Source organism: Polypterus senegalus, chromosome 12 (genome assembly GCF_016835505.1).
Source record: "Polypterus senegalus isolate Bchr_013 chromosome 12, ASM1683550v1, whole genome shotgun sequence".
Lineage (NCBI taxonomy): Eukaryota > Metazoa > Chordata > Cladistia > Polypteriformes > Polypteridae > Polypterus > Polypterus senegalus.
The window spans coordinates 49,452,489-49,465,358 of NC_053165.1; the positions used below are offsets into that span (position 1 = coordinate 49,452,489).

Below are 12,870 nucleotides of genomic sequence, written 5' to 3' on the forward strand. Positions count from 1 at the left end.
GTAATAACATAGAGAGCCACCAGAAGGCAGCAGCTTATGACAGTAGCAGGAGTGCAGAACTACATCAAGGCGATGCTGATACAGCCATGTCATATCTGATTATTCTGATGTTTTTAGTATATGACTGCATAAATGCTGTGCTGATACCGCCATGTCATACCTGAATATTCCGATGTTTTTAACTTGGGAATGCAGAGTATTGTCCAGGATATGTATGAGGGAGTGAGGACTCAGGTTAAAAACAGTGTTGGTTAATGGAGTTAGAGCAGGAGTGCACCAGGGATCTTCCTTTACTCCTTACCTCTTTGGTCTGCTTATGGATATGATGAGTGACGGGATAAAAGACCAATCTACCTGGTGTATGCTTTTTGCTGATGACATTATGTTGTGTAGAACCAGAGAAGACGAAGTGGAGAAGAAATTGGAAGAATGGAGAAGGGCTTTGGAATATAGCAGACTGAAGATAAATAGCAGAAGACAGAACACCAGAGGTTTAATGATGATCAGGATTCAGATGTTAGCCTGCAGAGAGAGATATTGCAAAGAATTAATAAGTTGAAACATTTAGGAATAGAGGTATCCCAAGATATAAAACTAGATAGCCCATTCCAGTGCAGTGTGGATGGAACGATAGGAAGAAGGTATCAGGAGTATTACTTGATTGAAGAATTGAGGTGAAAGGTTCAGTAAGTTCAGCAATGATGTATGGAGTTGAGACATGGGGGGTAAAGGGAATGCAAAAGCAGAAATTAGATGTGGCAAAAACGAGAATGAGGAGATGGGTGTGTGGAGTTACAGAAAAGGACAGAATTAGACATGAGAGATACAATCAGAGGTACAGCAAAAGAGGAAGAGATCTTTAAGAAAGTATAGACAAGTAGGTTGAAATGGTATGGAAGCAACATTTTTGTTGTCCAGTGTTAAACACGCTGAAACCTTTTGAATGCTTTGAATAATCACTTCATATCAAATCTAATTTCTACCTCCTTAGATGATGGAAGAGGAGTTGTCAGATTTGATTTGAGTAAGATGTTGCATTGTAGGGATGACTACTTGTAACTCAATCACTGTAATGTAATCTTTAAAATCAAGAATGTATTTAATATAAAAAAGAAACACTTTAAAAAATATATTTTCAAATACCACATTTTTATGTTTAAAGTTGTAAAATGGTTGCAACAGTTCTCATTATAGAACACTGTGTACAATGTAAAACAAAGGAGAACTACAAAACTCTGGTTAGTGAGTCAGAAAGTTAGTGGACGTAAAATGAGTTACTGGTAGTCGTTGTCTTACAACCTATGCATCTTTCGACCATTCATTTACAGCCGCTATGGGCAAACAACAGTTTTCACCACGTTCAGTTACATTTGTCTTACAATTACAAGAAAAAAGGCCATTGGTCTAGACACAAAAATGAAGGTGGTAGTATGAGTCAGGAAAGAAAGCAAATGCAATCGCATGTGTCTTTAAGTTATCCCATTGTAACCGCACTGCTGTACTCTGACTTTGTATCTGGTCAACCTCTGAAGCTTCTACATTGTGACTCACAATGTGCCGCTTCATGCGAAGCACCACAAAGGGGGTAATGCAACCACACTGAACTCCTTTATCTGTTAATGTTTATTATCAACAGGATGAAATGTTAAAACAGAAAATATATGCATGCTCAAACTCTGCCAATACAATTCCTCCGCTCATAGTTAACAGAATGAACACTGGGGGAGGCTCACACTGATGATGTAACGTAACACAAAGAAAGGATTCATGAACCTGTCAAAGGTTCGTCACACATGTGAGCAAAAGTAATAAAACAAAATAATAAAATAAAAAATGTACAGAACAAACAAATTATAAAAAATCTACACAATGCTCAGGTTTAAATACATACATATACTGGTCTGTCTTACGTCCAGATGAACCAATGACTGGTCCATCGAAACCGAATGTGGCCGTAAGTCGACGACTACCTGTAATTGAAAGAAGTCATCTTGATATTTACAAAGTGTAAGCAGACTGCTGTTCTAAGGATGCCATTAAAACAACCTTTTTAATGTATTTGTAAAGTACTTTATGAGGGTAAACACTACAAACATCACTTTAAATAAAGATTAACTAATGCTAATTTAATGGTGATCTGTTCAGGATTGGTTGCCACCCTGTGCCCAGCTGAATAATGCTAGCTTGGTTATTTCAGAAGTGTATAGGAACTGCTGTAGGTCACTGATTTAAAAATGTCCTTTGTAAAGTGCACTGTGATACTCTTCACAATGAAAGACATTATTTACTGTAAATTAAGCATTAATGATGAATGAAAATCTGTCGTAGTGTCACGGTTGTTAACTACTGCTTTATAACTCCTGGGCTCTGTTCCTGGATTGGCCACTTTGTCCACTGAACGTGCATGACCTGTAAGTGCCCGTGTAAGTTTACAGCGGGCACTAAACAGACGTGCAGTATGTTGAATGTGCAACAGACCCATCCAGGGTTGAGATTGACTATGTACATCATGCATCTCATGCACCAGCGTTGGTAAAGACAGGATGAGAAAATGAATGGCTAAATGATCCAAAAAATTCTTAAAATTTCTCAAGATTCTTGTCCTAGATTCACTGGAACATTGCTGTTATCAATCAATCAATCAATCAACATTTATTTATATAGCACATATTCATACAAAAAAATGTAGCTCAAAGTGCTTTACAAAATGAATAGAAAAATAGAAGACACAATAAAAAATAAACATAAGTCAACATGAATTAACATAGAATAAGAGTAAGGTCCAATGGCCAGGGTGGACAGAAAAAACAAAAAAAAAAAACTCCAAAGGCTGGAGAAAAAAATAAAATCTGTAGGGATTCCAGACCAAGAGACCGCCCAGTCCCCTCTGGGCAATCTACCTAACATAAGTCAAACAGTCCTCTTTGTATTTAGGGTTTTCATGGAAGGACCTGATGATGATGGTCATGTAGACTTCTGGCTTTCAGTCCATCAATGTTGGTGCATCATGATGCTTTGAGTAGGTGGTGGTGGCGGCCGCCACCACAAAGAAACCAGAAAAAGAAACAGAAGAGAGAGTAGGGGTCAGTACGGATTTTAGAGCCACCATGAATAGTTATTATGAAGAATTGAACATAGAGAGTATCAGGATTAAGTTAAAGTGAAGTTATAAAAAGGCCATGTTAAAGTAATGTGTTTTCAGCAGTGTTTTAAAGTGCTCTACTGTATTTGCCTGGCGAATTCCTATTGGCAGGCTATTCCAGATTTTGGGTGCATAACAGCAGAAGGCCGCCTCACCACTTCTTTTAAGTTTAGCTTTTGGAATTATAAGGAGACACTCATTTGAAGATCTAAGGTTACGATTTGGAATATAACGTGTCAGGCATTCCGATATATAAGATGGAGCGAGATTATTTAAGGCTTTATAAACCAAAAGCAGTATTTTAAAGTCAATCCTGAATGACACAGGCAACCAGTGTAGTGACATCAAAACTGGAGAAATGTGTTCGGATTTTCTTTTCCCAGTTAGGATTCTAGCAGCTGCATTCTGCACTCGTTGCAAACGATTTATGTCTTTTTTGGGTAGTCCTGAGAGGAGTGCATTACAGTAATCTAGTCGACTGAAAACAAAAGCGTGAATTATTCTTCAGCACCTCCATGGTTTGGCCTATACAGTAATTAATAAAAGCACAGTATTATTACTTGATGCATGGCATTTTCTTTTGCAGCAACTGAAGCAGAAAAAGATGGAGTACCAGTGTTCAAGTTCCCCAGGTGGCGACTGAAAGGAAAAGTGATCCCCGAGGTGCTGGACCAGTACAAAGCAGTGGGGGCCGAGCTCAATGTTTTACCCTTTTGCTCGCAGTTCATTCCCATGGAGGTGATTGACTTACCCAAGCACGGCTCTATTATCTACCATCCGTCTATACTTCCAAGGCACCGTGGAGCCTCGGCTATTAACTGGTAGGTTGATAGTCATGTAGAGACTTGTGGTGTGTCTTTGTTTCAGTTCCCACACAGGATTTGTGTTTGTTCATAAAAAGCTTCTACAAGTTGGAGCAAATGCAAATGACTACTGAACTTAGAGCCTTTAAGTTATGGAGTACCATTGCGTGGAACTTTCGTTTCAAACAACAAAATTCAAATATAACATAAACCGCAAGGCTCTAAGCAACTTCGATAGGGTCAAGTAGCTCAGGAAAGCATATACTTTGTAATTTCAGTTTAAGGAAACATAATCCTGGACTGCAAAAAGATGTACAATTAGAAACAAAGATATTTGTGTTATTTTAAATCTGCCAATAACACTTATGTGTGTAATTATGTGTAATAAATACACCCTAAATATATTATGGAGTGGACCATGCCGGAGACTATGAAGAACACTATTTTAAATAAGTGCACAGTTATGGAAATAACACACTAAAAACTAGAATTGCAATAGAATTCCATACACCTGACCATAGTGACAAGGAACAATGAATGTACATTTTTCAGACTGCAAGATAATATTAATTCTGGAATAAGTAGATAAAAAGCAGAATGGTTTGTGTAAGTTTGAGCATGTTCTTTCTAAAATGAATTATCCAGCATTTTAAATTAATTTAAATCTTTTAATAGAAATGAAATATGAAGTATAACTAGGACAATATATTTTTGATCATTAGAGCCCTCATTTGTAAAACTGGCGTATGCACTTTTCTATGCAATTTAATCTTTATAAATCGCAATCATCTTGTAAATGTGTGATCATGAATATGCCTCAAAAACCACCTGGTACAACCTTATATGGACAACACTAATCAACCTCATGCATATGCAAGTGCGATGCTGCAGTAATTCATTGGCTGGTAGAGCAGCGCCTCTTACATGACGCATTCAGTAGTCAGAGACTGAAATTAGATGCACATGAAGAACCTTTATTTGATGGCCTAAGCATTGAATCTCAACATGATGCGGCTGCTGTAAATGAAGTGAGCTCCAGCTGTACCATGGCTGAAATAAAAGAAAAATGTCCGATCTCTGGCCACAATGTGGATTGCTAGCCACCAGCAGGGTCTGCGTGTAATAGGAGGAGGTAAAAAACACATCTACGCTCCCTGATTTCGATCTGCGAATGACATCTGTACCTGGAGATGCCTTTTTATGCAGCATTATGCCAGAGAAGTTCTGACAAATGCCAGTCTCATCTTGGCATCACAGATGACTTGTATGTTAATAGAATGCTTACAGTTAACAGAAGCAGCTTCATTCTTACCTTATCCTTATTGCAATATGAGTGCATTAAAGTGCACCGATTAGGTTGGGAAAAATAGACACAGCTACAAATTGCCTTTTTATGCTGGTAACAACATGTTATGTTATATGTATGTGCACCCACACCATACGAAAAATGGATGTAGCACCTTGTTGGACAATTAAAGGCTTCTGTGATGGCCAGTGTGATAACTGTGGTGAGCTGGGTTGGTACCATCACGTCAAGAGATGCCCATTGAATCAACAAACTGAGTAACAGGGCAATTTCTGTTATAGCACACATTCTTAAAGGAAAGAACAAAGACAAAATTGAGTGCCATCATGAACAATCCAGCATGTCCTCTCTGACACTCGAACACTGAGGACTTTCAGCCAACAAATTATTCAGCAGAAGTAGGTCAAGAAACAATAGGGGGCTCCTTTATACCAACAGCAATACGCCTGCATAATGCCTCATTGTGACTGGGACATGCTGGTATGTGCTCAGACCATAGGGTGTCTATCTCTCTATCTCTCTATCTATTTATCTATTCCTATCCTATCCTATCCTATCGCATTTATTTAAAATTATCCACTTGGGAAACTTATACTTCCCATAAAAGGTATGTGTGGTATTAGTGCACAGCAGTCTAGATAACATTTTTAAATTATAAAAGAAGAGTTTTATGAAAAGTAATTTTGAAAGCGTTATAATTATTGTTCCTTGATTTTTGTAGGGATCCGGAAACATGCTGTGCTCCAAACACACATAACTGTGATACTAAGTGAAACAAAAAAGTTTACATTAGGCTGAAACAAATCAGACACAGAGTTAATAAACCACCCAAAAATAGCTGAGTACAGTATGTGACAGTGTAATAAGAGTATGGCCATCTGAAAGGGAAATAGATGCGTATCTAGCACGCAGGACAATTGATTATCCGTTCATGCATTTTCTTAACCGGCTTATCCAGGGCAGGGTCACAGGGTAGCTGGAGCCTATCCCAGCAATCACTGGGCACTGGCAGGAACAATCTCTGGATATAGTGCCAGTTCATCCAAGGCAACTGGTTATGTAATTTCAAATTCAGTAGTTTTGGAGCCAACGTTTTATGGGTTTTTTTTATGTATAGAGGTCCACTTAGAGACTACAATGAAATTAAGGAGATGAATAAAAACAAAATGACACATTTACATACATGCAAGGTACCCAATTAAAGTGCCACTGAAACTCTAAAGACTCTGAAAATCAGCTTGCAGCAACTCATAATTAAAGAATAATAAATAATTGTGCATACAGTAGATCTGACTTGCACATCAGACTCGGCATCAGCACAGTGTTCGTGTGTCACAGTGCCATTCGCTTTCAGTCCTACCAGTCAACCTAATTGAAGAACACACAGGTAGCACACAAACTCCAAAGGGAGGCAACATTACCAGGTCTGGGATTAAGGGCTGATGTGCTTTGAGACATTAATGACTTAACACTGTGTAGAAATGTACAGTGCAGCACAAACCCAACCCAACAGAAACAAAAGACATTCAATAAAAGACATCACCAGTTGACTTACAAGCTAATGGAGCTTTCTTTTAACTCAGCAGTCTACCAGACTGGTGTGACTGAGGAGTACCCAGTCCTGTAGGAGACTGGAGTTCAAGTCCAGGATGAAGCAGTAACTCAACACGTTGTGCTGGTTTTGAACTTAAGCCCACATTGGCAGTGGTTTATGGCCTTTAACTTAATTTTGTGGGCTCAATAGTGGACGACTGGATAGTAACATGTATTATTTACATTTTGTCACTTTTAATGAGACAAATAATTAATTTTGTACAGTTGAGAATAATATAAATGTATTGCTTACCAGAATAAAAAGAAGTCAAACCCATGAAATACATCATTGGGTTTAATTTGACCAGAGACTTCTAATCTTCTTCCAATTCTCTCTTAGGACCTTGATACATGGTGACAAGAAAGCTGGTTTCACAGTTTTTTGGGCAGATGATGGTCTGGACACTGGACCCATCCTCCTCCAGAAGGAATGTGAAGTTCTTCCAGATGACACTGTTAATACCCTCTATAACCGATTTTTGTTTCCGGAGGGGGTCAAAGGCACAGTAAGTGGTAGCTCTAATAAGGACCTCATAAGAAGTGGAAGCAATTGGGGTCCAGCAAAAATGTTGGCCCGGCAGATTGGTTGGGCTGTGTTCGTTTATTATTGTCTAACACAGAAACTTGCTAGGGCAGTGGTGTGATAGCCATACCTTTTCTTATTTACATTTTTTCAGCTGTAATTCCATATTTCATAAAGTGAGGCATCGATATTATAGATACATTACCGAAACACATCCATGTTTCCCACTCCATCTTGGCTATTTCTCCAACGGAAGTTCTAAATTGCCTTCCTATATTCTTGTACATACAGTAAGTGAAGTCTCTCAGTGCAGTTCACTTTTAAAATGGATTTATCCACCAAATGTTTTGAGTTTTATTTATTTTAAATTAATTACTCAACTTTATGTCGAGGGTTTCCAAATAGTACTAGAGCTACCAGAAAGGCATTCCAGTAATAGCAGGACTCTTGTGCAAAAAACTCCACAGTCCAAGTGTCTTTGTTTAAATGATTTTTGTGAAATTCAAATCAAACAGTTCACACAAAAAATAAGGGAAACGCTGATAAATAAACACAAGAAAAGGAGACTTCTTTTCTATGGTAAGTATCTAGGTTACAATTTAACATTTCTGTCTGTTATCACATAGACTAGGACCTACGTTTGGCCTACGTACATAACGGTCATAACAGTTAGAAAACTCGATACCCTTAATGCATATCTGTTTTAACAGTTCATGTTTCTTTCCAACTGTCTAACTTCACTCTATGAGCTGTGCTAATGTAACACAGAGCTAACATCTAGAACATTCCATTACCCCTAACCCAGTGTTAGCCAACCTTTCTTTGTAGTGGCACACTTTGTTTAACCAAAACATCTCAAAGCACCCCATTTTTTTACTAACCAAAAACACAATTATATCTCATACACACGCTCAACTGTCCGAAGGCGCAGGATTACTGGATAAGCTGGTGACAAAACAGCTCCGAGATCAGCGTTCGCAGTCATGGCAATTAGTAACAGGGGTGTGGAAATCAAATTTTTTTCTACTTGTTCATAGGACAAGTAAACTTAGAAAATCCACTTGTCCACCAGTTAAATTCACTTGCCGATAAACAAATAACAAAAGTGAAAAATAGTTTCTTTTTTCTGATCTCTTTTATTGATACCAAAACTGCCTTCTATTTTAAAACTGAAAAAAGTTCTTTCATGGAGTAGTATTTTGCCAACCTGCTCTAGAACATTATATAAAAGATTCCCTTATCATTTTAACTCACTAATAAACAATGCCATCATTATAGCTACAGTAGATCTGTTTCACATATGACAGTTACATAACAGAACACTGTCCTGATTCATTTTCTGCCATGTTCTTCAGTTTTTTGTCTTGCAACATCTTCTCCCCCAAAAATTTTGACAGCATGAGCTAAATGCTGTTCATTTCTACTTGAGCTGAACTGCATGGTTCCTGGACTGATTTACCAAAGAAGTGAATATTATCGATGTTGTCGGGGAAAAAATAATCGAATCTAAGTGAAGATTTTTATAGATATTTCATAACATTTGGAAACTGTCAGAATGCTTTCTTCTTTATTTTTAACTAGCAAAATACCCGCGCTTCGCAGCGGCGAAGTACTGCATTCAAATTTTTATTAGGAAGAAAATTAAACCTTTTTAAACTGTGGGACAATATGCCAATAATTATTTGTTAAGGATCTCTTTGTATACCATGTTGTCAGTTCGGCCGTCCGGTTGTAACATGACCAAGCTGTGCGCTGAGCTTACTCTTGAGTATGCAACTTACAGTTGGCCATGTGAACAGTAATCTTGTCTCAAATCTCACAGCTTGGATTGCTGCTGTCATAATCGGTTTGAGATCCATGGTTTGTTTCAATTACGACAGTATTTGCAGGATTTGTTGTGTTGAAGTGACATTTGGCATCTGTCAAGCGTTGTAAGCACACAACCGGTTTCATCGATAAAATCACATCCAGCTTTTGAGAGTTTAAACATTCATAAACATCAAAGTGTCCACTACTGAAATCGTCACCTGTGAATCTAAGATGTTTAAGAGGCATTGGCGGTTGTAGAAAGGTGTAAAATATTTGGCCATTTCGGTACACTTGAAAGCGACAACCGAACAATTCAGCGGCAGCCATCAACTCACATGCAGAACCATAGGTGAAGGGCTTAAGCATTTCACTCTTCTAGTGCTCCTGTGTAGTATAATTATCTCCTGTACCGTCATCAGTCCACACCTTGAACCTGTCCCAGTCATTCAATACATAAGACAGAATGTTCCTCCGGATATCAAGAGTGAGCCTGATATGGCCGTGCAATATGTAACAAAGAGAATGGAAAAGGTAGGTGGTATCTCCGGTCATGGAAACCACTCGGTAAGTGACAGTTCTTTGATCGAAAGAATTTCTTGAAGATGGGCCCATAAGTAACAAAGACTGTTGAAAAGTTTAATATGGCGGCCGACAGTGGCATCATACTACCGAAATAAGTAGGTACATTGGTTTCACTTAGTGGAGGGAAGCCGCCTACCAAATTTCGAGAAGATGGGGCCATAAATAAGAAAGTTCAACATGGCGGACGTTGTTGACCGTTATGACCATTACGCATAGAATTTCGAAATGAAACCTGCTTAACTTTTGTAAGTAAGCTGTAAGGAATGAGCCTTGCAAATTTCAGCCTTCTACCTATACAGGAAGTTGGAGAATTAGTGATGTTGGAAAATTCAATATGGCGGCTGACAGTGGCGTCATACCACCGAAATAAGCACGTACATTGGTTTCGGTTAGCTAAAGGAAGCCACCTACCAAATTTCGTGAAGATGGGGCCGTAAATAAGAAAGTTCAACATGGCGGACGTTGTTGACCGTTATGACCGTTACGTGGACAATTTCAAAATAAAACCTGCTTAACTTTTTTAAGTAAGCTGTAAGGAATGGGCCTGCCAAATTTCAGCCTTCTACCTACACAGGAAGTTGGAGAATTAGTGACGTGTGGAAAATTCAATATGGCGGCCGACAATGGCGTCATACCACCGAAATAAGTACGTACATCGGTTTTGGCTAGCGCCGGGAAGCCACCTACCAAATTTCGTGAAGATGGGGTCAGCCTTCTACCTACACGGGAAGTTTGAAAATTGGTGACGTTGGAAAATTCAATATGGCGGCCAACAATGGCGGCAAACCAACGAAATAAGATCGTACATCGGTTTTGGTTAGCGCAGGGAAGCCGCCTACCAAATTTCGTGAAGATGGGGCCATAAATAAGAAAATTCAACATGGCGGACGTTATCGACCATTATCGACCGGTATGACCGTTACGTGTAGAATTTCTAAATGAAACCTGCTTAACTTTTGTAAGTAAGCTGTAAGGAATGAGCCTGCCAAATTGCAGCCTTCTACCTACACGGGAAGTTGGAGAATTAGTGATGAGTGAGTGAGTGAGTGAGTGAGTGAGTGAGTGAGTGAGTGAGTGAGGGCTTTGCCTTTTATTAGTATAGATAAACTGACAACGCGAAACCAACTTGTTTTATATGAAACATTCTCTAATCAAAAATGATCTATAGACAGCTCATCAAAATCGATGTTATCACCCAATAAATTTCTTAACTCCTTAATATATCACAACCTACGTGAAATCGTAAATTTCAGGAAAGATTAACTGCCTAACAAGCTTTGTTATGTGGTGAAAACATTTGCATTGTAAGTAAAATGACGGCATTTTTATGTAGAAACAATGAATTTTATCAATAATATATAAAAGTTATCGATTATAATGAAAAATGATCAGATTACATCGTAATGTCGGCAAGAAAAAAAAAATGGCCGCATCTCCAAGCGTGTAAATAGTAGGGTAAAATACTTATGTAAGAACGTAAGAGTGCTTCCCCTTTGAAAAATCAACCGTCATTTTGTAAACAATATTGAAGACCAATTTGAGACATGAAGAACATGCCTAAGTAGACTGTTTCTGCACGAAGTACGTACCTAAATGTTTTCAACTTGAAAGTAGTGGTAAAATTGTGCCCTGCACAGCACATGTAATTCTTTTTTTCCTCCAGAAAATTGCACTAGTCCGCAGACAACTTAAACCAGAAAAACACGCTTGTCCGACGGTTAATTTACCCGTGTCGGATGAGTCGGGCGTTGGATTTCTGCACCCCTGAGTAAGCACTTTGGTGGCATCTCCCATCTGATTGTCCCTTTCCCCAGCCCTGTCTGCCTCAGAGGCAACTCGTATGCTCACTCTCCACCATCCCCTTGAGGCTCACTGGTGACCACACACCCAGACTGATGGACTCTAGCAGCCAGGAGATGCATCCAAAGTGCTTTAGTACTAGTGATAAAGGAGCTGCTTTTATGCCAGCTTCTCCAGGTAGTCGTGTCCTCCTCCGGCAGGTCTGGACCACCTATGTAGCTGGTCTCTGTCATGTTCAGGCCCAAGTGCACTACATTATTATATCCACAGCACACCTGGGTAGGTCTCACTGCGTAGCACTGTGCCACGGCACACTGATTGAAAAACACTGTTCTAAAAGAATCGTCCATTTTCTATGTTAAAAGTACATCATATTTAGATTCAAACTAAGCAAAGACTAAGGTAAACTTACCATTAACATTAACTGTCTCTTACAAATTTCACTCTTCAAGATGATGAGTTTTTTTGATGTTCTAAATATTCTCTGGGTTGCTCATGCTCACAGAGGCAGTATACATTTATTTTTAGTAAAGATACATTAATGGTTACAGTTCATATTTTCTATAGTGGTCATAATTGTTGTGATCTGAGTAGTGGAGGTTCTATTTTTGTACCCTTTTTGTATGTATTATTTGTTTTGGAAATATTCAGATTTTTTATCGTTACCTTGAATATGAAGAAGAGGACTGCCTTCAGTTCCCAGCGAGGTCCTCGTTTATAAGGAGATTCCATATTCTCACTTTGTCATATGGAGTTTTCTCCCACATCCCAGAAACATGCATGTTGAAAGGAGACTCTGGGTGCGCACGAGTGTGCCCAATAACAGACCACTGTCCTGTCCGGAGATGCTTCACTATTGAAGTCACCATTATACATTGATAGTTTTACATTTCTTGTAACTTTCATACATTTTCTGAGCGCACGTTCCAATGTAGGGTCTTTGGGAGCCAGCTGATGTCTCTGGAGCGTTATAACAGGAATGATCTCTAGATGAGATGCCTGTCCACCACAGACTGGAGCCCAAACTGCACTATCCTATGGAGGACCCACAGAATATTGTTTAATTTATCAGGAGGATAGAGAACAAATGTTGCCTGTCATGCTCATTTTTGCGAATGTTTTATTAGGCATAAACTCCATAATGCAAATCTTAGAGAACAGTTACCTTCTTTGCCGTTCACGAAATGTCACAGTAATCACAGCTATCTGCTTATCCACACATAAAGCTTAACTTAAGCAAACTTCTCAGCTGGGTGACACTGCATGTTTAAAAATAAATGTGGGTGACTGAATGGAGACAGACCCGAGTTCA

The 12,870-nt window shown here is 38.9% G+C and overlaps 1 protein-coding gene across 1 annotated transcript in view; it reads left to right on the top strand.

Moving 5' to 3' along the window:
- Positions 1 to 12,870, top strand: part of aldh1l1 (aldehyde dehydrogenase 1 family, member L1) — a 65,682-nt gene that overhangs the window by 12,903 nt on the left and 39,909 nt on the right. Inside the window, exons 3-4 of the mRNA XM_039771112.1 lie at positions 3,729 to 3,963; positions 7,185 to 7,350. Of these exons, the coding sequence (XP_039627046.1) occupies positions 3,729 to 3,963; positions 7,185 to 7,350 (401 nt within the window). The remainder of the gene's footprint in view (positions 1 to 3,728; positions 3,964 to 7,184; positions 7,351 to 12,870) is intronic.